Source organism: Osmerus eperlanus, chromosome 8 (genome assembly GCF_963692335.1).
Source record: "Osmerus eperlanus chromosome 8, fOsmEpe2.1, whole genome shotgun sequence".
Taxonomy (NCBI): Eukaryota; Metazoa; Chordata; class Actinopteri; order Osmeriformes; family Osmeridae; genus Osmerus; species Osmerus eperlanus.
Genome location: NC_085025.1, coordinates 7168390 through 7194292, shown reverse-complemented (window position 1 = coordinate 7194292; position 25903 = coordinate 7168390). Strand labels below are relative to the sequence as shown.

The following is a 25903-nucleotide window of genomic DNA, read 5'->3' as shown; positions in this document are numbered from 1 at the left end:
ACAGCCTTTATAGAGGAAGGGCTTCTTTCGTTTAAATCTGTACCCTTCTGAGAAGTGCTGAAAGGCCAGGCCGTGCCTGGGGAAATGCCAATACAAATGCCAACGTCCATGAAACATGGCTGAAAACCCTGCTAATGCTATGGGATTCAAATCACCCCTTTCTGTTTTCTTCTCCTCGTCCTAAACTGAACATAGAAACCTCCATCCTCAGTGCTCTGTGGGTCCGATGGGTAGAGGACAGATTTGAACAGAGTTACTCCAACAGCACACACCTGCCCTGTGGTCGGCCCTGTAGGACCCCTCCAAGGCATCCTCCAACAGTGCCAAACCAATAAACATGCTCATGTAACCTTCTATAAACTACTCTGGCCGCCCACCTTCTCGTTCACTACACGATCCGGCTTTCTTAGACAGCCCAAGGAGGAAGTGAGTTGGTGTGTGCTTCTGTGGTGTGAACCAAACCTAACCATTTCTCCTCCCCTGAACTTTTCCATTAGCATTGAAGTGCTCTACAGAAAACTGTTGGTAAAGTTATTTCAAACCACTTCTGAGTGGCCAGCTACACATTCATGACCGTTACTGACCGATTGGATTTGGAGTAAATATTTGAAACTAATATTTAATCAGCAACTTGTTTACTCATTCATCAAATCTGAAAGCATGGCTGTGTACTGTCAAAATTCCATTATAGTCATTAGGATTCTGGAAAAAGAAAGAAAAAATACATAAAACTGAATGACCCTTCAACATTTCACCACTGTGAGTGAGTGTGCGTGTGTGCGTGTGTGTATGTGCAAGTGCATGTGTTGATTTATGCAGATCCACAAACACACTGCCCTAAGTTTAGAGACTGGTCTCATTAGCCTCTGTCTAGCTGGGTCTGGACCGATCTGTAGGGCTGCTGGCTCAGCTAGTGGTCTGCTAATGGCTTTGCCCTGATCTGAAGCTCTCTGCCTGGTTAGCCAAGCGGGCACAGTCCCCCTCCTCCCTCTCCCGCTCTCTCTCTCTCTCTCTTTTTCTCTCTCTCTCTTTCTTTCTCTCTCTCTTTTTCTCTCTCTCTCTTTCTTTCTCTCTCTCTGTCTGTCTCTCTCTTTGTCTGTCTCTCCCCCGTGTACCCTCAGAGCATAATGTCCTGACTGTGTCTGTACCGGGGCAACATGTTTTGACCGAAAGAGAGAGGTTTATGATTCATCCAGAAATGGCATCACAAAGTCTTTAATAAATGCTCTATGTTAAGTGGAATTTTGCATTGTCACTCTCTCGAAAAGAACCAGCAAATAGACGTGATGCTGCCAGAGCAGCTGTCTGTTCCTGTAACCACCGACCACATGTACGCAAAGACCAAGGAGCTCGCTTCTGCTTTGGACCAGTAGACTGAACATACTATACCTACAATGCAGTTCATTGATTACCTTAACTTTTTCTACAAGCCTAGTCATTGACTCTGAATCAAGACTCTTTTTTTGAAAGAACATACTAATGCATGATATAGTTGAATGGGTGAGGAGAAAGAGGGAGGTAGATTTGGGATGAAGGCGAGAGATAAGGTGAGAGCCTGTCCATGTTTGTTCATCTTTAAATGGATGAGGTGAAGGGAGGAAGGAGATTTTAGGAGATTACAAAGTGGGGGGTGGAGCAGAACTGGCAGTCGCTTTCAATCTATTTACACTCCTCTCCTCCTCCCCTTGCCTCCCCCTCCCACCCCCAGTCCAGCCGTCAGATGGGCCCTGTGAGGAAGCCTTGGGGCCGTATGCTCAGGAAGAGAGGGGATGAGGGTAGGGGTGTGGAGGGAGGAAGTATGCCTGGAATCCCAGACTATCCTCTACTTTCACTCTCTCCCCCCGTCCCGCCCTCCTCCTCCCCTCCTAAATGACAGGGGGATTGGCCAGACTCTGTGGACGGGGCGGGTCACACAAACAGTTGGGCAGCCTTGTCGTTTCCCTTAAATCAACCCAAACTTGTTTAGTGCCCAGACGTCAGCCAAGAGCCCTATGGGGCTGGACTTTTGTGGAGGAAGTGGGGGGGGATCAACACTGAGCTAATTGGTCTGGACTAGTATTAGCTTTGTAGAGATTTCTCTGTAGAAAAGGAGGGAAGGGAGAATGGAAAGAGACAGAGTGAGAGAAAAAGAAAGGGGAAGGGAGTTGGAAGGTAAAAAAGGTATTCATTTGAAGTAGAACATTCATGAGAGACAGTGATGGAGAGAGAGAAAGAATGAGAGAAAGAGACCCCAAGGAAGACAGGAGAGAGTGAGTGGAAATATACTGGATATTGGTGACGAGGAGGCTATCCAGTTGGAGCCTAACGAGGGCCTTAGACAGACTGGCTTGTCTGTGTACATATGCATGGATACATAGATCACTGGAACTGTCCAAGAATGAGCAGCAATGACGCAAGGTCAGGTTCACTAAGATTATTTACTTGGTCCCAGTCAGTTAGAAACTAAAACAAAATGCAATTTTGGAACTGGAAAATATATCAATGTCACAGCCCTTAATGCAACAAGAACCCACACTGGAGCGCAGATTAGACACGGCTTGTGTGCAGAACTCAGTTCACTTGTCGTCTTCTACCTTGTGTTTTCCTCCCATTCTGAAACCTGAGGACAGTGTTTTGGGTGGATGTCTTGTACTGTCCATGTTTCCAGTCCTGGCTCCAGGAACAGTGCTGTGGCACCGAGCAAAAACATGTGTTGTGGCTTAGCTCTCGTTAATACAATCATTTAGGAGTGTGATGGGTCGTATTCCACCGTTGGGACGCCAGCCCCTGGCAAGCTGGGCGGGGGAACTCGAAATCGATTACGCCACATAGACGTGAAACACGATTACACGATAGATCTGCCATCATCCGTGCAAACATCCTCCAGCGTTCAGGGTAACAGTTCACAGAGAAGTAGACTACAGGTTATTCTTGAAGCATTCCGTAAGAGAAGTTGTCTTCAGAAGAGAATCCTTTTGTAGTACTTTCTAGAACAGTTTGTGACTAATGTGAATGTTTGTGTGTTTCAGGTGGATCTTATGAAGAACATCAGTAACATTCCCCAACCCTTCCTGTACACCAGACATGTCCACTTCCTCAACTTCACCAGGTAACAATAGAAACATCACTAGCCTGACAAGAATCCATCAAACTCGCCTTTGTAACTCCAAAATACAGTTTTGGACAGCATGCAATGTGGAATATTTGAAAATACCAGTACTGCTTCTGTAGGGATAAATGGTGAACATGTCTGCCTGTCCATGTGTCCCAGATTTCGAATAGAACAGCCAGTGTACATCAACATCATCAGAGACCCTATCAACCGCTTCCTCTCCAATTATTTCTTCCGACGCTTTGGTGACTGGCGGGGCGAGCAGAACCACCTGATCCGCACGCCAGGGATGAAGGATGATGAGAGATACCTGGTGAGACTCATCCTTAGTGGTCCTTTGTCCATCATGCCATCCATCTATTCTTCCATTCATTGATCCGTCCACCAAACCATCCTTTATCCATCTACCCAGCCATCCTGTACATCCTTTATCCATCTACCCAGCCATCCTGTACATCCGCCCATCCATCACTCCATTCATCCGTTTATGTCTCATCGTCATGTTTCACATCTGAGCCTCAATACCCCAAGGCCCAGTCAGTCAGAACGTAGACGTCGAGGTGTAGAATACCAGAGGGAGATGAAAACGTGCTCACTTCTGTTTCAGTCTGTTTGGTTATTAGTTAGTTGGGGCTGAATCCTTAACCTCAGTTAGTCCCGTCTTGATGTCCTGGAGCCATGAGTCATGAGTCTGCTGTAATACCAGAAAGCCTTGGGATGATTCCACAGTAGTTGATGAACTACTTTTCATAATGAAACTGAATAAGTGACTCAACACAACTTGTCTTTCACTCCGTGTCAACAATGTTTCTCAGAACTGGAGTTTTTTTTTTTTTTTACATGTAACAGCGAACCGGAAGTGTTGGAGCTGTGATGGTGTGATGGTGCAGATGGTGGCAGAGGCGGGATGACGACGGTTAGGAGAGGAGAGGAGCAGATGGTGGCAGGGAGGGATGATGAGGGTTATAGTGAGGCAGGGAGCTACCAGCCCAGAGCTTTTGCCTGATTAGTCTACGAAAGACTCAATTACAGACCCGACTCTTAAATGACAGACTCCCTGTCTGGAACATGTAGACCTGGGGCTGTGTTTACCCCTGCAGCACACTCACAATGTCATGGCTGATCATTCATCCCTTTGCATGTCAAATGTTGCCACACTTTGTACACTGAAACTGTCATTTATATTTGATTCATGTGAGTTGAATAGAGTGGGTGTCTTACTTTACAATGACTGAGGTTGTGAAGGTGATGTGTGCTGTATGGTTAGTGGTGAGGTGCTTGAGATCATCTGGGAGCAGACGTAGTGCGCCAACACTGAGGAGGAATTCCCCTTACTGCTCCCCAGTCACGCATAGAGTCTCACACACACACACACACACACACACACACACACGTGCACACACACTAGCAATACCATTCTTTAAGAGTGCTGCCACAAATTATTATATAACTGCATGGTATGCATGTACACACTCACAGACTCCCCTGCGTTGTCAAAGATACTCAACAACAGCCATAAAACATTTGCAAACAGTGGATGTAGTTCTGTCTAGAGTTTGACTGTGTGTAATTAAGTTCTGCTGAGGGCCCCTGGAGGTTAGGATCACGTGAGTTGAGTTATTAAACTATGCAGCACAAGAGGCCCCTCTTACTTAGGATAATGTGGTACTTTGGCTGCCTTACCTGTGTGTGTGTATGTGTGTGTGTGCCTGTCTATATTTACATGGTCTACTATGTCACACTGTTTCAGACCCCCCCCCCCCCCTTTGGAGAGGAGAGGGGAGGAGGAGAGGCGAGGATAGGAGTAGGGAAGGAGAGGAAAGGACAGGAGGAGACGAGAGGAGGTGAGATGAGAGGAGATGAGAGGAGAGCAGGAGTAGCTGGTGTGTGAGAGGAGCAGCCTCTGAGTGTGTAGAGGAGTGAGTAGAGAAGGTGTCTGGGAAACAACTGTCGGCCCCCTGACCCAGGAACAACTCCTGATGCACTCGTTACTGCAACATTTCTGCAGTGGCCACTCCCTCTGAACACAAACTCAAGGACACACTCACAGAGACAGAGAGAGAGACAATTGAGGGAAGGTAAAGTGTTGACATATTGTAGCAACGCCAACACTAACCTGCAATGCTCCCAGTTAAGCAGGTGTGTAAACACACACTCCCACATACAGTATATATATACACTCCTGAAGGATGATGCCCTGGCAGCAAGCCGTCCTCATGTCATGACACGCCAGTTCACAACCAAGAAGAGGATGGTCTGATACTTTTACTACCTTTTATTGAACAGTGATGGAAACATTGAGCACTTCACTTGCCACTACTACTACCAACCCACTCCCAGCCCCACCCCCACACCCCCCCACACACAGATAGACAATTGAATGGACTCCTCCTCCCCATACGCACACACACTCAAATGAGCAGCAGTTCAGTCAGAGTTCCAGGCACCTCAGAAGTGAATGGAACATTAATCTTCAATTGAATTGGACCAGTGACTGTGTGCAGGCGCCTTTTCCAATACTAATGGGTTTCCCTTTGTTCAAGCACGGAGTGGGCATTGTCCATCACGAGAGTGAAAGTGTATGTTTGTGTGCGTGTGTGTGTGTGTGTCTGCGTTTCTTTGTATAAATTAGCGTGACTGCCCTCCCTGAGGTCCCCTAGACCGTGGGTAGGGCTTGTATCTGGTGTCACACAAGAGGCTGGGGCATGCTTGGCAGGGGTCCAAGTGTGTTTGTGTATGTGTGTGTGTGCATGCGTGCGTGTGTAAGGGGGGGGGGGAGATGACAATCACACGTGTCACTTCCTGTCTCTATCTCATTTTCTCTCTCTATCTGCTTCAATTTTTTTTTTTCTTCAGTTGATTCTGGCCGGTTTGAGAAACAGCTTCGCCTCCAGAATTGAATCTGTTGTTTATGAGATATTGGCTAGTGGAGAGTGGAGGGTGGGACGTGTTGGGGTGTTTAAGTCTGACTAGGGGGGGGGACTCCTGTTATCCTCATGCTGTGTGTTGCTGTGTTTGTGTGTGTGTAAGAATGTGAGAGAGAGGGAGGATGAGTCAAACAGTGGGGTTAGAGAGTGTGAGAGAGAGGGGATGGGGCAGAGACAGAGAGAGCAGTATTTGTACTAGGATCATGCATGTGGTCTGATGCACAACATATACTTGTGTTCTACAAATGTTCTATTTAAGGGGTAGTCCCAGTTGTTCTGTTCTCAGACATACTCTCCCACCGGAGACTCCATCAAACTACCATTCCAGAACATCCTAACAAATGTTTCCTGAGAAATATTTTTTCCTGAAAAGAAAAAGCAACAGGAATTTGGATGAAGAACAGTGGTGTGATGCAGTTGGCTTCATTGAGACTATCTCTGGACACTTGCATCTCGTTGGTCTGTTTTAGGGCAGGGACCTTGCATCCCCTAGTGGAGAGCAATGACAAATACAACTCTGCATTAGAAAGCCGCATTGGAAACCTGATTTCTGTAAATTGCTTTTTCTTTGGTTTTCCTTGTCTTCTTTGAGAAATTTGGTTACAGTGTTCTCCAGTATCTCTCTCTCACTCTCCTTATTCTTTTTCTCTCCATTTTTTTATCCTGATGTTTCAGTGCTGTTATTTGTGTGTGTGTGGTTTTCGTGGCGACAAAGAGCTGTTCTGTAAGGTGTGCTTGGGTAGAGCAGATGTTTCCTGCAGGTCTGGGACTGAGCTGGGTCTAGAGAGTGACCACATGTTAACAGGGCTGCTCATAGGTGTCCCAGGGTCATGTGACTCACCAGGAGAGAGCCTCACACATCCTGCAACCACGCTGATGTCATCATGGCTGTGTTTCCTGAACATTCTAGTTCTGTCTTTTCTCTCTGGCACCTTCTCCGTCTCCTGCCCCCTTCATCGACTGTATTGGCTTATGTGTCTGCCTGTGTGTGTATACATGTTTGTGAGTGTCTGTGTGCATGTATGTGTACAGTAAGTAGTCTAAGTGTGATTAATGTGTGTTTCGGAGAGTGAAGTCAGAGGCCAAGGTGACACATGAATCGTTACTCTTAAGTTTTTTAATATGCGTGACAAGCAGGACTGTTATTAATTAGCTGGAGCTGGCCTGCAGCCTGAGAAAGGGGATGGAGGGCACCTACTGCCTGGATCCATGTGGAAATGGAAATACTACTCATATTAAAACTTTCAATAAATCTGCAAGTTGTCGAAGGATGGTGAATACCTCCCATTGTGTGTGTGTGTGTGTGAACTTCTGTGAACATTATGCTCCTTTCAGTGTAGGGTCCTTTCACTCCAAGTCACCCAAGCTTTTACCCCCTGGCCCCTCTCCTCTCACCCCAGAAACAGGCTCTCCCTCTGGGCCTCACCAAGGCTAGGAGGTCCTGGGCCTCTGGTTCTGTCTGGCATGGCTTATCCCCTGTGATGGAGTATCTTTGCTTGGGTGGTTAACTTGACCAATGATCCTTTTCCATGTAAAAGTGAGGCCAGGCTAGGCTTGTGAGAACCGACCCTCTCACCAGACCTCATACTACTTTTTCACTGTTCATCTGTCAACACCCTATTCCCCAGACACACTTGCACAGCTACAGTTAAGTTTATGTGTGTGTGTGTGTGTGTGTGTGTGTGTGTGTGTGTGTGTGTGTGTGTGTGTGTGTGTGTGTGTGTGTGTGTGCGTGCGTGCGTGTGTGCGTGCGTGCGCGCGCGCGTGTGTGTGTTTGTCCTGTCGCTCTTTCACGTGTTTTTGTTATGTTGCTCAGGCATGGTTGCCATCTATAAAGCTTACGTCACCTGACATGGCTTTGACTCTTGGGTTTGTGTTACTGACACAAACACACACACTTGCACTCTCTCTCACATACACACACACACTGTACATATGTACAGAATGGTTGACTTCACTCTTTCATGTGTTTTTTTTATCTCTCTTTCCCTCCACTCTTTTTACTCTCTCTCTCTCTCTATCTCTCTATCTCTCTCTATCTCTCTCTCTGCTGCCCTTCATCATGTAGACCTATATGACATGTCTGCATTATACTTTGATAGAAAATATTCAGAGAGCTTATGATTTCATGATCCACATTTAAATTAACTGAAGTTCTTAATTTTATCTACATTCATCTTCAAGGTGATAGGCTCCCCCTAGGGAAAATTATTTAATGTTGCATCCAGGTTGGTTGCAAACCTTGAGCAGTGGTGTGGGGCTGACTTGTACTGGAAACATTTACTTTGTTAACCAATATTCAGAAATCATACATTTTTCACATTAGTAACCATAACGCTAAGAAGTGGGTGTACTGTGTGTGTCAATAGTCAATAAGTAAGACCAACAAATAAAGTTATGGTTTGTTTGACTTGGACTTCCGTGCTGATCTTGATCCTTCTGTCTCAGGACATTAACGTGTGCATCCTGGAGAATTACCCAGAATGCTCCAACCCAAGACTTTTCTACATCATCCCGTATTTCTGTGGACAACACCCACAGTGCAGGTATTACAACCTGCATGGTCTGGTCCATGATGAAGTCATGTCTTCAGATGAAATAATAGAGGACAAATATGAAAAATGTTCTCATGTTGTGCTGATTATGTTATGATATCGATAGTTACACATCCTTTTCCCTCACAATCTCTCGGTCTCTCTGTCTCTCTGTCTCTGGCAGGGAGCCAGGGGTGTGGGCTTTGGAGAGGGCCAAGCAGAACGTTGTAGAGAACTTCCTGTTGGTGGGGATCCTGGAGGAGTTGGAAGATGTGCTGCTCCTGCTGGAGAGACTCCTACCTCACTACTTCTCTGGTGTGCTGGGCATCTACAAGAGCCCAGGTACACACACACACACATACACCCACACATACACCCACACATACACACACACACACACACACACACACATACATACAGAGGAAGACTTAAAGAATGTTTTTGTTTTTTCAATTCTAATGGCCTATAAAGGGCTAGTTCACAACCATTTGCGTTTTTTCTGTTCTGTCATAAGTGGGCCTGTTTCCTCATCTCATGCTTTCTCGTTTAACCCACACTTCACTCATTTCCCGCTGTCTCCCTCTTGTCTCTGCCCCTTCCTGCAGACTACAGGAAGATGGGGAACATGACAGGCACAGTCCGTAAGCACACGCCCACCCTGGAGGCGCTGCAGGTGCTCTACCACCGCATGCGCTACGAGTACGACTTCTACAACTTCATAAGTGACCAGTTCCACCTCATGAAGAAGAAGATCGGCCTCAAGTCCATCTCGCACCCGCCCGCCCACCAGGCATCCTTTCTGAGAGAGCTGGAGTTCCACACCCCTGAGCCCCTGGACGAGGACGAGGAGCTGGAGGCCGACCTGGAGGACGCCAACAGCTGGTTGGTGCAGCCCTGAGTGTTGCCGCGGTGCCTGTGGAAAGAGCCGTGATTAGCTGGAGGTGGCAGCAAGGGGTGGGGATATGCCCTGTCTGTCAGCATTCCCAACAGGAAGAGGAAGTGAGGTTGGGGGTGTGTGGATCCTGATGCCCGTGTTTTTACGGGCTCCTTGTTGCATCTGTCCTGGACTCTCCGCATGCCTTTGAGGACCATGGCAGTGGGTGGGCAGCTGGACAAACTGCCATATTTAAATATTGACTAGAATAATGGGAAATATTTTTTTCTTCAAAGATCCATTGTTTTTGTCCCTTAGTTTTTTTATTTGTTTGATCCAAGAGGCTGTCCTAGTTGGTGGATCAATCTCCAGGTGAGATATGAATAAAATATATGGAGGCGATTTAGGAAGCATTTTCAGAGTTGGGGAGGGGGGAGGGGGGGGGGGGGAGTGCCTGAGACGGGGGACTCGCTGCAGTGGAAGTAGTCCCAGGTCTTCCCCAACCTCGTCATCCCTTTCATTCTTCTTCACCTTACATCCTGTACTAGGGAGGTGTCCTTACATGTGACTACAACCAAACCTTGAATGCTGTTTAACAGTCATCCAGGACTTCTCAAAGTGCCAAACCTCACTTCTTGGGTCTCTGTTGTCACATGAACCCAGATTGGAAGAGTCCATTCCTCACATGGGTGGAACATGTGGGGGTGACTTGGATCAATCCAGCTATAGTTATGTGATTCATATCTGTATACTTGTGGATAACTTATGAGGGTTAAACTGTAAGCAGAGGAGCACTTATCTATGAATTCAGAGAATTCAAATTGTGAGCCTGTGATTGGATTCTGACATTAGTATTTGTCACTGACAGTGTAATAAGACTGAAAGTTGAGATTTAGCAAATTCAAAACATTAGAGGGGTCCAATCAGGTTAACTTAATCTCTAATTAATAGGATGGCAAGACTTTACAGTAAGATTACATTAATTGTGTAAGTACATAGTAATCGCGATATAATTAAGTTGTATCAAGTGGTATAGATTACAACAAAAGTGTAAGAAGGCACAGTAACAAAAAGGTGTAAGGGTGAAGTTGAAGGTTGTGTTACCAAAACAATTTTAACATCCACTTACTCCTGGAAGCCCAAGGTTCCCATATCAAGTTCAACCGTATTGAAGTGTACTGTAACTACAATGTTGTAACTATTAGTATTGCTACTTAGTTACATGGTAGTTAGTGTAACCTTTAATGTAAAGCGACGCCAAGATGATATTTTTGGACCGACCATTGACATAAACATGGAACATTTGGTTATAGTTCCATTAACACAGCTACAGTAATTTATCTCCAAAAACTGGTCAAACCATGAAGGCCTGATTAATCCAAAGCGTTAAACATCTGCAAATGAACAGAATTTTTGTTAGAAGCATAATATGTGTATTATACTGTGCTTTTATCACACCCGAGTTCCTTTAATACAAGATTGTTTGTTTTCTAGCCACTCCTAAATAAAAAAAATCCTCTTGTTTTTTCTGGAACCAATCAATAAATCTACCTACACATAACTATGATAACTAAGGAGATGGAATGGGACTGGTGGTTGTCATGGATCCCTGCTGTTTCCAGATCCCCTGTCTTCTTCTTAGCCAACAGTGTCAGCTCGTGTATCTGTACCCTGCAAGAACAAATGTCATTAAGCTCCTATCAAACATTAGTACAGTATATTTGACATGCAACCCTTATGGTGTAATATAGGCATGTCTATTTTTCATTGTCCTGTCAGTGTTTTTAACATTCTCTTTTCAACAGTTTAATTTATTATTATGTATTCACAGAAATTCCATATAAGCTTCTCAGGAAAGAAAATGTTTTATTACGACCGTTAAATATGTTGGGATCTTACAGCAAAGAAGCCTATTCTGGTTCTTACAGAAATGAGTCCAAAATGAACTGAAACAGCTACAGATTAGTGAAACTAGGTTACAACAGAGTCTATTGTTTTGTCCGTTTTGAAAATAAAAATCTGCTAACAATTGCAGTTACCGTCTCTTCTTTTCTTTCAGATCTCAGAGAATAAAACAACATTTTTGTACGTAATATTCTTTCCACAATTATTTATTTTAGTTAAATTTTCTTTACATTAAGTTTATTGGCTTAAAAGCATTTACTTTACTAACATCTATCCAACGGGCAGATAGTTAAGTTAAGGATACAGCCTTCCTTACAGTTGTTACGCCACCTGGAGAGTAATATTAGAAGATTGAATGAGATAAACATATTGGAGGACAAATATATATCCAGGGCTGGAATGTGTTACTGGGAAGTATCTCCTGAAATGACCAGCAGGGGGCATTATCTCCTACCCCAGATTGAAAGATGAGTTACTTACGCACTAGCAGGTCCTCAGGTAAACTTGTACAGACTTATGCTGCAAATAGTTATGTGTAGGCCATTGTATGAGTCTGTCGTTATTTTTTTACCATATCTGTATCATCTTTTTATAGTCTGTGTGTGCGTGCGTACGAGGTTAGCAGGCTGTAGATCAAACGTTCTCTCTTTTTATCTGTAACTCAATCACAACATGTGTTTGTGCGAGTGAATTGGTTTGCTACACAAACACTACATATCCCCACACATACAAACACCAGAGATAATTCCCTCAGTCTGTCTAAGGCCACGTACATCCGATCCTGATGTTAGAATTGACCAACAGATAAAGTATAAAGTTTTGCAGTGAAAGTCTGAAGGTGTGAAGTTTCGGTTTTATATATTCCAACAAGGCCATATTAGGCATTTTCTTTTAATTTCTTTCAACAAAATAAATTATAATAATTAAACTTACATCAGTACAAAAATACATAACAACCACTTCACTGACTGTAAGACTAAACAGACTGTGTGCCTTAAGTCAAAGACTCAGTATTTCCATGAGATAAGTAACAGATGTAATATAATTGTTTAAAAACGTTTTTTCAATGGGTTAATAATCACTGTATTTGGTCCAAATATGGTCCTTATACACGCAAGCTGTACATGTTGGAAGCAAGAATTCTTTTAACTAAATAATACAGCAGTCCCAACACAGACATGTAAGTTTAATACAGTACTGTATTAAATATGGACACCAGTATATAGCTTGGATATTTTCAGATGACCCAATCACACACAATAAACACACAATAGCTCAACTTAAATTATTGGTAAACAACACTGATGGACAGTGAGAATATTAAGGATTACATCACAGTGAGATCCTGCACAATAGATTCCCTGAGATTCTATAACTAGTACCTGGTTATTGTGTTTCCGCATTTATGCGTGTTTTCTTTCTTCTTCAAAATTGCCACCGTAATCTCTTCACATGATAGCTGTAGAGAAGCGGCCATCTAATCATCTGTCAATTCACTTGTGTCACTGTACGAGCACAGAGACACATTTACATTTACATTTAGTCATTTAGCAGACGCACTTATCCAGAGCGACGGGTGAAGTGCCTTGCCCAAGGACACAACGTCAGTTGGCATGACCGGGAATCGAACTGGCAACCTTCGGATTACTAGCCCGATTCCCTCACCGCTCAGCCACCTGACTCCCCACAGACACACAGACTCACAGACTCACACCACTCTCACTTTGTTCATTACACACACACACACACACACACACACACACACACAAATACACATGCAACTGATTATCTTCATGCTGTTTGTAAATTCCCTGGTTGCTATGATGCTAAGGCACACGACTACCACATCTGTGGCATCTGTCGAACAGCAGAACTGCTCGCGCTCCATCGTCCCTGGCAACAGCAAGCTGGGCTCCTGGGAAGGGTGGTGTCCCTGCTCTATAATTGGTCTCTTGGCCGATGTAAAAAATATATTTCATCTGAAAGTTTTCTTTAGTATCCAAATGAGAAGTTGTTTGGTTGGATCCTGAGCGTACTTTGTATTCATTTTATTTTTTTCCATTTGTAGAAACCTCACCCTTGCTTTCGCCTTGGTTTCTTTCTTTACTCCCCTTTTCAATTTTTTGGGCGCCATCTATGTTAATGTCCTCTCTTTCTTTCTCTTTCTTTCTCCTTCTCTCTCTCTCCCTCTCTCTCTCTCTGTCCCTGGTTGGCTGACAGCTCAGGCCTTGATCTGGTGGTTGGAGCTCTGGATCATCTCTACTCCATCCTCCATCCCCAGGTCAGGGCTCCTCTTGCTCGGCTTGCGTCCCAGGGCCTCAGCTTCCTTCAGGGTGGTGGTCAGGGGCTCCCCCAGGGTCTCTGGTAGCAGGAAGGTCATCACACCGATGATGAACGCAAGGACCCCCACAATCAGCTGGGGAGAGAGGATCGAAAGGAGAGATGTCAAGGTAAGAGAGAGAAAAAGGGATAAGAACAGGAATGTGCTATTACATTTTATTACAGTAGTTCAATATTCAACCAGAGACAGTGTGAGTTATACGGAGTGTAAAGCACATGGTGCCTGAGGTGGAGGAGGGTACCTGAGGTAAGAACAACCAGATGTCGGCCAGGTACACGCAGAACGGAGCCACCACACTGCCCACACGACACATCATACTGCCACTGCCTACCGCAAGGGACCTGGGCACACACACACGACCACCATCATACAGTGTGCAAGGTATATCATATGTCTTTAAGAGACGTGTGTGTGTGTGTGTGTGTGTGTGTGTGTGTGGGTGTGTGTGTGTGTGTGTGTGTGTGTGTGTGTGTGTGTGTGTGTGTGTGTGTGTGTGTGTGCAGTACCTGATGACGGTAGGGTAGAGCTCACAGGTGTACAGGTAAATTAGTCCGAAGGCGATGGCAATGGCAAACTTGCCTGTCATACTGAGGATGATGGCTAAAACCTGTATATCCTGGAGAGCAGAATGGAGAGAACAATGGAGAGAGAAAGATATGGTGGGGGACAGGGGGGATAAAGATAACACTATAAACACAACCAATGTGTGTGCATGCATGCATGTGCTTGTGTGAATGCGTATCAATGTCAGCATAGGTTTGTGTGCCTGTGTGTGTGTGTGCCTGTGTGTGTGCCTGTGTATGTGTGCCTGTGTTTTATGTCAGTAGAAAGAGCTCTGTTCCTTGGGATCTCCTCAAGCCATCACACACACAGCTGAAGGGTCAAAACTCAGCCAGCTGCTGCCAGGGCTACAGACATAGACTCCAGACCCAGCACTAGCCTAGTACCGGCTACGGAGCAAAAACATACAGCCAACCTAAAGCCAACCTGGGCCCAAATTGGTGTCAACCTAAACTGAAACAATCCATTTTCTAAGATATACTATACTCCTACACACCATGTAATACTAATATATCCTGTGAGATCTTTTTTAGACCACAGTTTTTATGTTATTTGTTGTAGGTTTTTGCTAATATTTGCTCAAGACGGCTGTAATTGATTAACCCTTCTCTAGCTCTCTTTCTCTCTATGTATCTCCTGCCCTGGAAGCCTTTATTTTCAACTGATGACGTCCTGATGCTTGCTCACTGGTTGTTTGCTCTGGGTTCTCTGGGGTCAAAGGCACTTTTTATTTGGGAGTTATGGCTCATATCCAACACACAGAAAACCACCAGCACCTAAACACACACGCACCTGTGTATATCACAGAACACATACAGTCATGGCCATAAGTTTTGGCAATGACAAAAGTGTTTTGCAAAGTGTGCTGGTTCAATATTTGAGGAAAATGTTTTCACATGTTTCTACAGAATACTGGAATACAATAAGGCACATTTCATATTTTTAAAGCTTTTTTGGGGCAAAACTGTTCAATATATGCAAATAGTCCCCCCTTTTACAGCAGTCAATCTGCTCTTAAAATCCAATCAGAATGATAGAGTGATTTCACCTGGCTAGAACTAGTTCACACTTTCCCCTGTGCTGATGATATGACTTACTGAAATTATGTTAGCAGTCATTTTATTCCAAGGCCCAGCAAGCTTTGCAAACACAAAATGTATATTGCTCCCAATACCTTTGGCCACGGCTGTACACACTATGGAATTCTGACTGGGGGTACAACATTACAATATCTGTAGCTCCGGTGTGTTACGGGTTACATACAGATCTGGGCATGAATGGATGAGGTTAGAACATCTGATATCATAGTCTGTTAAAGGATGTTAAAGGATTATTGTGCTTTTGTTAGTCTTTGTGGTATTTGTTGTTTGTCACATTGTATCCTATAAGAAAACACGGACACACAGAAGTGTATGTACATACATACACACACACTCTACGTACATACGTACACACACACTCTACGTACATTTGGCACCACAATGATGAGCATGCAGGCAATCCCACTGAGCAGCAGAGCTGGGGCACACGTCCTCTTCCTGCCCACCCGGTCCATGGCATAACAGCCAATCAGATAGGAGGGGAACTCCACAGCACCTGCAGACAGCCAATCATAAAGAGGCGAGGAAAGGAGAGGTAAGGAGATGGCAAAAGTGGGTGACACACAGACGTTCTGTCTGGTGGCAGCTGTCAGGGAGTCAGCTGTTGCTGTAAATTGACTGACAAGAAATGTGTTGAAATGAAGCTTGCGCAAGTTCAGTCAGGCAAGACCGATCTCTGCACTCAGGCTTTATCGTAGTGTACACTTCTCACTCCCCCCGCTAAGAACGCCCTACCTTCCCCCCGTTCCCTGGTCGGGCGGTCACTAGGGTTCAGGTCGATTAGCGCTCCCGCTATCAATTAATGGTGTCACATGATCCGTGCCTTTAAATATGATTCTCTCCCTGTGTAGTTTGTCCAGGCTATCAAGTGCGCGACCCTCCACCACCCCGTCGCCGCCCGGTTCCTGTCTCAGTCTTCGGCTCGATTGGTCGTCGGCTGCCGCCACCAGTGTCTGGACTCCGTGGGGGATTCTTCTTCGGGCGTTGGGCAAGCGCCCGTTGATCTATATAATTCCCCCTGGGGTTCAAGCTCCAAACACCATAGTACATTTATTAGTCTGTAATAAACATCTTTCACTCATCCCAGGTCTCTCCTGATTGAAATAGCATCTGTTAAGATGCCTGCTGAACTACTGCTAGCTGCTGGCATTTCAGAGTTTCAGACCTGATTTCTAAAGTGATTGTAAAGGGCAGTAATGGTAAAGGGCTTTGGGGCTTGTCTAGGAAACAGCTCCTGTAGCCTGCCGTTGGAAGGGTTTATCTGATAGGATTACGCAACAGTCTGCAACATTTAATTTTAGACACTGAGGAAAGGGTCCGTTTGGGTCTGTGGACTAGGCCACATTCATAAATGCACAGAACTTGTGTAAATGTGATGTAGAGTCTCTCTCACTCACACACAGACACACACACACACACACACACACTTGCACACTACCTGCATTCAAAACTAAGAAGCTGTGAGGGCTAACTGTATTCCAAAGTCATAATGTGCTCAACAATTACACTGTTCATTTAAGTTAGTACTTAAATGTAGGCTAGTCTGCCAATGTAGACTAGTCTGCCCATGTATGCTACTCTGTTCATGTAGGCAAGTCTGTCAATGCGACAATTCAGCGAACACACAGTGCAATGTAAAAAAACACATATCATTATCACTACCAGGTTCATGCTGAACACATTGCCCCTAGCTGTACCTGAGTCAGCCCCTATCTGTACTCACCAGCCAGGAAGAGGTTGATATACTGGTTCCCCCCAAGGTTGACAGAGCCCAGGGAGAACACATAGTAGCCCAGGCTGCCAATGAACCAGATGGCCCACACCGTCAGCGTTCTGCCAGCCATCCTCCAAGTGCCAAACAGATCCAGGATGCTCAGCTTCCTCTCAGGCAACCCCAGCTCACACTTTAGCCCAGCCTCAGGCCCAGGCCCAGACTCAAGCATAGCCTCCTTTTCCCCAGAGCCCTGATGCTCCGTGGCCAGGATGTCTGTGGCCTTCAGCCCAGACTCCAGACCGTTGAAGCGGGCCATGATGTCCAGCAGGGCCTGGGTGTCCTGGATGCGGCCCTTGGCCATCAGGTAGAAGGGCGTCTCTGGGAACATCCAGCAGAAGAGCAGGAAGGGGGAGGTGCAGACGGAGAGGATGATTTGGTAGACCCACCACACCCGGACCAGGTAGCCCACCAGGGCCACCACCATGATGCCCACGGCAAAAGAAGCGTGCACGTGCATGGAGGTCCACGTGCGCACCTTGTTACCGGTGAACTCAGTCACGTAGACAAACACCACCACCAGGTAACCACTGGACACCTGCAGAGGTGTGTGAGGGGGTGGGGTATGAGGGGTGTGTGCAAGGGGGATGGAGTATAAGGGGGTGTGGGGTGTGAGGGGAATGGGGTATAAAATCAGACATGGTAAGTTAGTCAAAGGCAAAGTCCAGCAACAAACTGTGTGATTAAAGTGTTGTGAGCAGTGTTGTGATTATTGATGAATGCCAACAGCTGTAGGTCTGGATGAGGAAAACTGACAGGAAAAGAAAGGGAGAAAAAAGGAAAAGAGGGGAAAGGAGGGAGAGACAGAAGGAAGAAGGATGAGAAGAAGAGGGGGGGAGAAAGAGGAGGGGGAAAGAGAACACAAGAACAGTTTCTCCTCACGTCACAAGAACAGTTTTCTCAGTTTCTCAACAATTTATTTTCGCTGCTAGCCTTTTTAACAAGGCTCCAAACTGACACTGTCACTTTACCCCATACACTCTGTCACTTTAACATATTCAGTATTATTTTTATTCTATATTATTTTTTATTTTATATTATATTTATGTTTTATATTATATTGTATTTTTATATTAAATTGTATAGCTCTGCCAGTAGTTTATTTAATTTTGTTGTACATTTTCTACATTTTATTTTTGTTCATTATGTTTAAATGTTCACTGTATGTAAGTTGCTTTGGATAAAAGCATCTGCTAAATGAATAAATGTAAATGTATGCACCTGCCCACCAAAGTAAATTCCTTGTTTGTGACCACTTACTTGGCGCTTAAACACAATTCTGATTCTGAGAGAAAGTGAAGAAGGGGAGAAAGAAAGAGAGAGAGAAAAGTGTCAACTGTATGTTAATGAGATCCTTGTGACCTAGTGATTTTTCTTTGATCTTGACTAAGACCGTGGCCCTCCTTACAGACACATGACAGTATTCTAGTGTAGGTATTATATGTCAGCAGCAGTTAAAGACATCCAACTCCCTCACTTAGAGGAGACTGGATCCAGCCAACCAATCCTAAGAATCATTAGGCTCCCACCCCCCTTTGACCAGCCCCATTACTGTTTTTTAGTGAGGCTTGTCTACGCTGGCCATCTCCACCCTCCCCCTGCTCACCATGGCGAGGAAGAAGCGGACAACTATGAAGAAGTAGTAGTTTCCTGTGAACGCCACACACACACCGAAGATGAACTGCCCCAGACTGGTGAACTGTAGAATCCTCTTCCTGCCCACCCTGGAGAGGAGAGAGGGAAGGATGGAGAGCGAGAGTCAAGACAGACAGACAGACAGAAAAAAGTAATGACAAAGCAGAGAGAGAGAGAGAGAGAGAGAGAGAGAGAGAGAGAGAGAGAGAGAGAGAGAGAGAGAGAGAGAGAGAGAGAGAGAGAGAGAGAGAGGGTGCTGAAAGAGTATTTCATAAGATTGAGTTTTAGGAAATGCAGGTTGCCCTCTAGTCTTTGGACAACCATGTTTCTCTATTTCTTTCTTTTTTTTCTCCCACACCTCCTCCCTTTGCTTTATTTCTTCTTGGCTCTCTCTCTTTCTCTTTCACAACTCCCACACTTTTCCCCCCTATCTCAGTTTGGTATTAGTGCTGGTAGTGATGTTGGCTGCCAGGGAGTAGCCCTGGGGGCCCGAACTGAATCCCGGAGACCTGATCTGACCTCCTTGTATCTCCCTGAGTCTTCACCTGGCTTTCAGGATCTAATTCCCACTTGACTGTTGGACAGACTGGTGGGCCCTGAAAAACATACCTCCAGAGCAGCTTACCTATCAGCGATGTCCCCAAACACCAGGGCCCCAATCAACACTCCCAGCATGAAGGTAGGCTGACACAGCTTGGCCAGCCATTCCCTCTCACACACCAGGTCCCAGTCCGTCACAATGCTCTGGTACACCTCGCTGTGGTCGTACACGTAGAGCCCGCCGCACGCTGACACCGTCTTGTTGCCGTCAAATTGATACGTGAAGTCCGTAGGGTTGATCCGTAAAGCGCAGCTGCAAGGGCTTAGCTCCCATTGGTCACCACTGGACGTTTGCACAACCACTGGCCCCTTCCCCGGTGTGAAGAAAGGTAACACCTCCTCCAGCGTGTGTCCCGTATGGTTATCGTACAGCACGTCGCTCAGGTTCCCTGGCGGTGCACAGACGAAGCTTGGCGTCTCCACAAGAAAAACAGATGCAAGGTAGTGGATTCCACAGGCTATGGCCTGGAACACTGCAGCAAAGTACAAACATGCCTGGAACCTTGGAGGGGAGAGGAGAGGGGTTCAAAAATGGAAAGACATTTCACCACTGGACCAATAATCATTGTGCAATCTGTTTAATCAAAGCAATGACCTGCCTATGAATGAGTGGAAAGATTTATGTAAGGTTTCTATAGAATCTTTTGCTGTTGTGATTCCTACAAAATGCCATAAAAACTATAATACAATGCAACATTGCTGATGGATTATCATCAACATGCAATCAGATGCAGTCTAAACGTGTTGCCGTTTGTTAAATTATGTTGTCATCTGTCATTGTTAATCTCACATGCTATTAATGTTTTATTGTTTACGATAAATTTATTTTGTATGCATGTGCTGTAATAGGGCATTGTGACCACGTGACCTGCACCTATTTAAGAGGTGAGCATCATCATATATTTGTTGTTCCGGCGATTGATGCCTCCCAGCGCGCCAATTGATCTTGCCTAGTTTAAAGATTCCTTATTTGGAGTAGGCTACAGAATGGAAAATCCAACACCGTTGTCGGTGCGTTTGGACTGAATCTTAAACCTAGTAAAAATACAGTGTGCGAAATCTCTCCCAAATATCAGATTTTTTTTGTTTTTTACTATTCCAAAGAAACCAGAGCAACAACGTTATACTCTTTAAATTGCTATAGGAAGATCTAAACTCTTAGCCAAGTTAACAAACTAACGTCCGCAAGAGGAATAGCCTACTCTTGAGATCGAGACAGCAGGAAATGTTCAGGCTACTAATAACAGAACATTTAATTCACCATACACTTCACAAATTACGGTTTAAATGATTTATAGAAGTACCTTTTGAAGTGTCCAAGTTCATCGAATATTCGCTCAACTGACATTGTTCTGTTAGGTGACCTGAAAATCTGACAGTCTAATTTAAGCGACACCAATACGCTCCTCGGGTCGTCGGATGGCGGATTCTAAAAAGGATCTAAATTGTAGTTGCCTCGCAATGATCTCTGTTTAAGAGGTGGCGCTAAAGTACATATCTCCGCCCTTTTCGTGAGTTGTAAAAAGTTAACTTTAACTCAAGACTACATCAGCGGCTTAGGGCGGAAGTTAATGAGAATGATGAGCGTATTTCATCAACATTATATGCAAATTGTGTCGTTGTGCGCCCCACTGTCAGTGATTGGGTCAGCCAAATAGGCAGCACAGCCTACCTGATGAACCTTCATATTTTGCTCACTAATAATTGGACCATGTGATGTTCCAGGATGGAACGATGTGTCCCAAACATTGTATAAATACTTAGATTTATACATTTATACCTACTTCTATTAATTTATTGTCTGATTGTTTTCTTTTTTCTTATCAAACTTGTAATCCCCTTAGAATGTCCCACCTAGCTATTCTCAAATGGTTTGAAAAAAAGCAACATCTAGTTTTGTGCACATACATAAATAAACAAACACACGGTATGATGAGAGCATGCACACACCCTTTAGCACAAGCCAATCACAAGCCAGTTCTTTTTCTATTCCTGTTAGCGCCACTTGCTTATTTTGGGGGGTTTCCTCCCCCTTCCCTCTTTTTCTCTCTACCTTTCTGTCTTTTCCTCATTCCTTCCTTCTCTTGTATTCTCTGGGGAGTCAGCTGACCTCTCGATATTCCACACTCATTCTATACCTGTTGACATACTCTTTCCCATTCATTTTGCATAGTGTTTAGTTTCATAAACCACAAGAAAATGAAATTACACCAAGACTAGAGGAAAGGAAAAAAAATGTAAGGAGAGAAGAAGAGAAGAGTAGATAAAAGAAAAGACAAGAAGAGAAGAGGGTTGAGTTTGTAAAAGAGTCACTTCCAAAAACATGGTTTAATTTGCCGCATGCAGATCCTCCACACACAGCAGGGTTAATGACCATGGTAGCGTTTGGCGTGATGAAGACCCACCAGCCTAGCAACAGGGGGAGTATAACTTGACTCCAGGGAGTATAAATTGACTGCACTCTTTGACCCCACTTTCACCTCTCACCTCTACTGGTTCAGCACGCTTCTGAAACACAGTGTGTTCCCCTGACACACACATACAGACACACACAATCCCACATGTGTGATTTTCGGGTGTGTTACTGCTGCAGATTCAATATACGTAACTTAGTCAGGCAGTCAGACTTCTCCAACTGCCTCTCTCCACCCTATCTCACCCTTTCTATATTTTCCACATGAACTCTATCCTTGTGTGAAGAACAGGTCATGACATATTTAAGAGACACACACACACAGGAATAATACATAAAGATGGCAACTTTCAACTTTATCTCTCTAGATCCAGATTATTCTATCTTCTTGATCAGGCCACTGTGGATAAAAGTTTGTGCAGTTATGACACAATTTGTGAAATTTCTTCCTTTTACATTGAGTGACTTTCTTTCTCAAAGTTTTTGTCTTATTTTACAGTCAATATTCAAAAATGTTGCAGGGTACTGAATTATGTTAGTTTTTTTTAAACATCCCCACTCCTACAGCTAGACCTACTTCCAGTAGAGGGCGCCACACGCTAAATCTGCATTATTAGACAGAAAGACAGAAATGGTTTTGTAATGATGGGAATTTCCCTTACCCAGATACATCGGCCATGCATTGGCCTAAATAAGACCATCTGCCCTGCAGACCATGCCACAACATGTTCCATCAACGGAAAAAGCCTTATCAGAAAAGTATTACATTTATAAACAGAAAGCCTGACATATTATTCAAATTATTTGTAGTTGTTTACCAGCATGTGGTTTTATAATTGTCTGGGGCACCAAGGCATATTAAGAAAAAGAGCACTCCATGAGTGAAGCCTAGGAAATATAGGAGCACTTAAACCAAAGAACATTCCTTCAGACTCATGACTGACCACTTGACCATAAAAATTTTGTTCATTTCTGTAAAGAAAATAATGTTCCATATTTGGAAATTGTATACAGCTGTCTCCTAGATTTGTTTTTGTATAGGATAGACTTAACTGCCGTACTGCAGTATGTAACTGTAGGTTGCTGTAGGTAGGGACACGAAAGCCTTGGCTTGTGTTAGTTGTTTTTATATTGTTTAGTAGGTCAGGCAGTATCTTATTGTGTCCATTATCACATAGGATCTTTTTTATTTTTAAATACTCTTACATTTACATTTAGTCATTTAGCAGACGCTCTTATCCAGAGCGACTTACAGTAAGTACAGGGACATTCCCCCCTGAGGCAAGTAGGGTGAAGTGCCTTGCCCAAGGACACAACGTCAATTGACACGGCCGGGAATCGAACTGGCAAACTTCAGATTACTAGCCCGACTCCCTCACCGCTCAGCCATCTGACTCCCTCTTTCATTAGTATATCCGTGTTTGTGAGTAAACGTTCATTCGTACATTTAGCCTTCCCTCCAGTCTATACACATTTTACGATGCAGACTACCAAATGTATTGTACCTACAAATGTTCAGGCAGACGTTGAATCGCCATGTTAAACCTCACACTCTTGCCATATGGTTCCTGCTAGGAGAGGTGAGATCTAGGGAGATGTTGACGGGTGGTTTTCCCTTGCCAGGCATTCACAAACAACCATTAAACATGTGTACGCATCTCTGGAACAACAAGATGCATGTCAGTGATCCAGCTGGCTTCATACCAGGAGCCTGTCATGTTATAAAACATTAATTCTAGATGGACAGGATGAGAGACAGTTTCGGTGTACACCAGAACTACACTTAACCCAGCACCTGGCCCACCATTCTGGTAGTTAAATGATTAATGGTAATCCCTGATGAATTGAAATAGTCTTGTTAGGACATGCTGGCTGGAGTCCATATACTTGTGAGAAAGAAATTGAACATGGTGTGGGGATTATGAAACCATGGAATCATGGAATCATGGAATGTGAGATGGGATCTGTTGGAGTCGCAGACTGCGTGTCATGTTGTGAACATTTGCTTCACTTTGTGCACTTGTACATGTCTACACAGCATAACTTGTAATGTATGTGCAGTACTGATTAATGTCATGCCTCATAAAATTGAACAGTGATCTTCAGAGTTTTAAGTTTCTTTGTCTCTCTTCAGTATGCACATAAAGATTGGGATACGTCACGTTTTTCATGCTTGAAGGTCAGATTTATGGAAATGATTGTACATGGTCAGAATGTAAATGTTAATTAAATAGATTGGAATTGATTCAGTGATTTACATCTTCATCCAGTGTATAAAAGTGATTGCTAGGCAACCTCTTTTTAGTTACTTAAGGCCGCTGCCAGTAGGAAAGGACAAGTTATTACAAAGTAATGAATTAGTAATGGTGCACGTAATTCCCTGATTATCTTCTCTGCTATTGTGAGACGTATTTTATACCTCAAATTAAGAAGAGGCATTACTTTCTAATTAATCTTACTATTTGAATAGCATAGTGATATAATTAACATGCAATGAGCAATTATGTTAAATGTTAAGTGTCCCCACCATAGGTTCTATTGCTTACAATGTTTAAAACATTCTACAAATACTTGTGATTTGTAGACCACCAGCTCTGTCGTCTTCTGAAACAGAAAGTAACAGACAAGCTTCAACAGTGGGCTCTGAAGTCTGTGTTCCATGGGGTGACATTGTAAAAAAAATCCCTTATTTTTCTTTCTGGCATGGCCAAAGATGCGTCTAAATGCAAATGTAGGTCCAATGGAGTATAATCGTGGCCGTGTGATGATTACAATGGGAAACTAATGATTTACCTCTGCCAAGGTCAGGGGAGGTTTAATTAGGAGAAATGCAATCAGTGTCAGGCCTCTAACTGAGACTGCTGGCTGGTCCCCTGCCAGATCCAACCTAAGGCACGTCTCAGTGAATTTGTCCATTAAAAGCCAACCGGCACCTAAAGCTGTCATGTTGCTGTTTTAAGTGGAATATTAAAAGAGTGGCGCTCAAGCTCAACCTGATGGGGTAGGGTCAATGTGACTGTGGGTCAGGTGGGGATGCTTGCAATAGACTGCACCACGGCATTCTATAGTCACAAAATGAATAGTGTCGAACAATAGAATCCATGATTCAGGGTTATGAACCTACAGTTTACATGGTTTCAAAATCAAGAAACCAACGGTCCTGATTGTCATTGCTATTGAATTTCTGTTAAGTGAAAGTAGACTTTAAACTCGTAGGTCATTCCTGAGGTGCCTTTGTGATATTCAGTAGAAGAACCATGGAGTAAATCATAGTGCACTAGACAATGTCTAGGGTGTGTTTATGTGGCATACTATCTCTGAGTAGTGTGGATCTAAATATTCCAATGATCAGCTGTTCCCCCTCAGCCATCATTGAAATGACTGTTGGAACTGAGTCTCCAAAAGCCCAGACTCTCACCATTCCAGCCCATGCTGGTAAACAAATCAATGTTTAATGTTGTAAATCACTCAACCTTGAAATGGAGACTCTGTTGGTCAGAATGTATTGCAGATGATTATTTCATCATTTATCCTTTTCACTCATACAACAGGGCATCACTGTGCGTTGAAAACATACGTTGTTTTAATGTGATTGCATGTGCTGCTTTCTGGCGGTTTTCTGTCTGACCCACTTTCCCTGCTTGACTTCACCGCTGCTGTAGCTGCCTCTGCTAGAGGAGGTCCCAACCCCTTCCCCCTCGAACACGCCACTTATTCCCTTAAGTGAGTCAGAGCCTCCTTCATACATAGATCTAATATTTGCTCATGTATATTCACTCTCAATGATACATTCTCACTTTTTGGGGGGGCCTGTCTGACTAGGTTGATAGTCTTTCATTGGATGGTGTGGGATAAAGCTTGAATTTAAAATGCAGATTGCTTATGTGCTCTATAAACAAACAATTTAGCGTTGACTTGTTGCAGTACAGTTTGTAAACCATTCTAATTCACAATTTAATTGTTGTTGCGATCAAGGGTTCATCTTAATATAGGCTACATGATGATAGAATTGCACATCTCCTACAAAGTCGGCATTTAACTGGTTCACTCTCGATAGCCTGCTAGGGGGGAGTGCTAATCCGAGCAAGGCGTGCCAGAAAATAAGTTTTATGTCAGAATACCTCAACTTTGCTGAAGTGTATACATTAACT

The 25903-nt window shown here is 44.1% G+C and overlaps 2 protein-coding genes across 2 annotated transcripts in view; one reads left to right on the top strand and one right to left on the bottom strand.

Moving 5' to 3' along the window:
* Positions 1-11460, top strand: part of usta (uronyl 2-sulfotransferase a) — a 46324-nt gene extending 34864 nt beyond the window's left edge. Inside the window, exons 4-8 of the mRNA XM_062468061.1 lie at positions 3009-3088; positions 3251-3404; positions 8467-8564; positions 8737-8894; positions 9158-11460. Coding sequence (XP_062324045.1) covers positions 3009-3088; positions 3251-3404; positions 8467-8564; positions 8737-8894; positions 9158-9450 — 783 coding nt within the window. The 3' untranslated portion in view covers positions 9451-11460. The remainder of the gene's footprint in view (positions 1-3008; positions 3089-3250; positions 3405-8466; positions 8565-8736; positions 8895-9157) is intronic.
* A 748-nt stretch (positions 11461-12208) lies between these two features.
* Positions 12209-20796, bottom strand: slc22a16 (solute carrier family 22 member 16). The gene is made up of 8 exons (XM_062468306.1): positions 20644-20796; positions 19365-19841; positions 18711-18828; positions 17057-17642; positions 15702-15829; positions 14179-14288; positions 13914-14013; positions 12209-13747 (listed from the first exon to the last, which is right to left on the bottom strand). Exons 1-8 carry the CDS (start codon positions 20685-20687, stop codon positions 13553-13555), a joined length of 1758 nt encoding a protein of 585 aa, XP_062324290.1. The 5' UTR covers positions 20688-20796; the 3' UTR covers positions 12209-13552.
* Positions 20797-25903: the final 5107 nt, after the last annotated feature.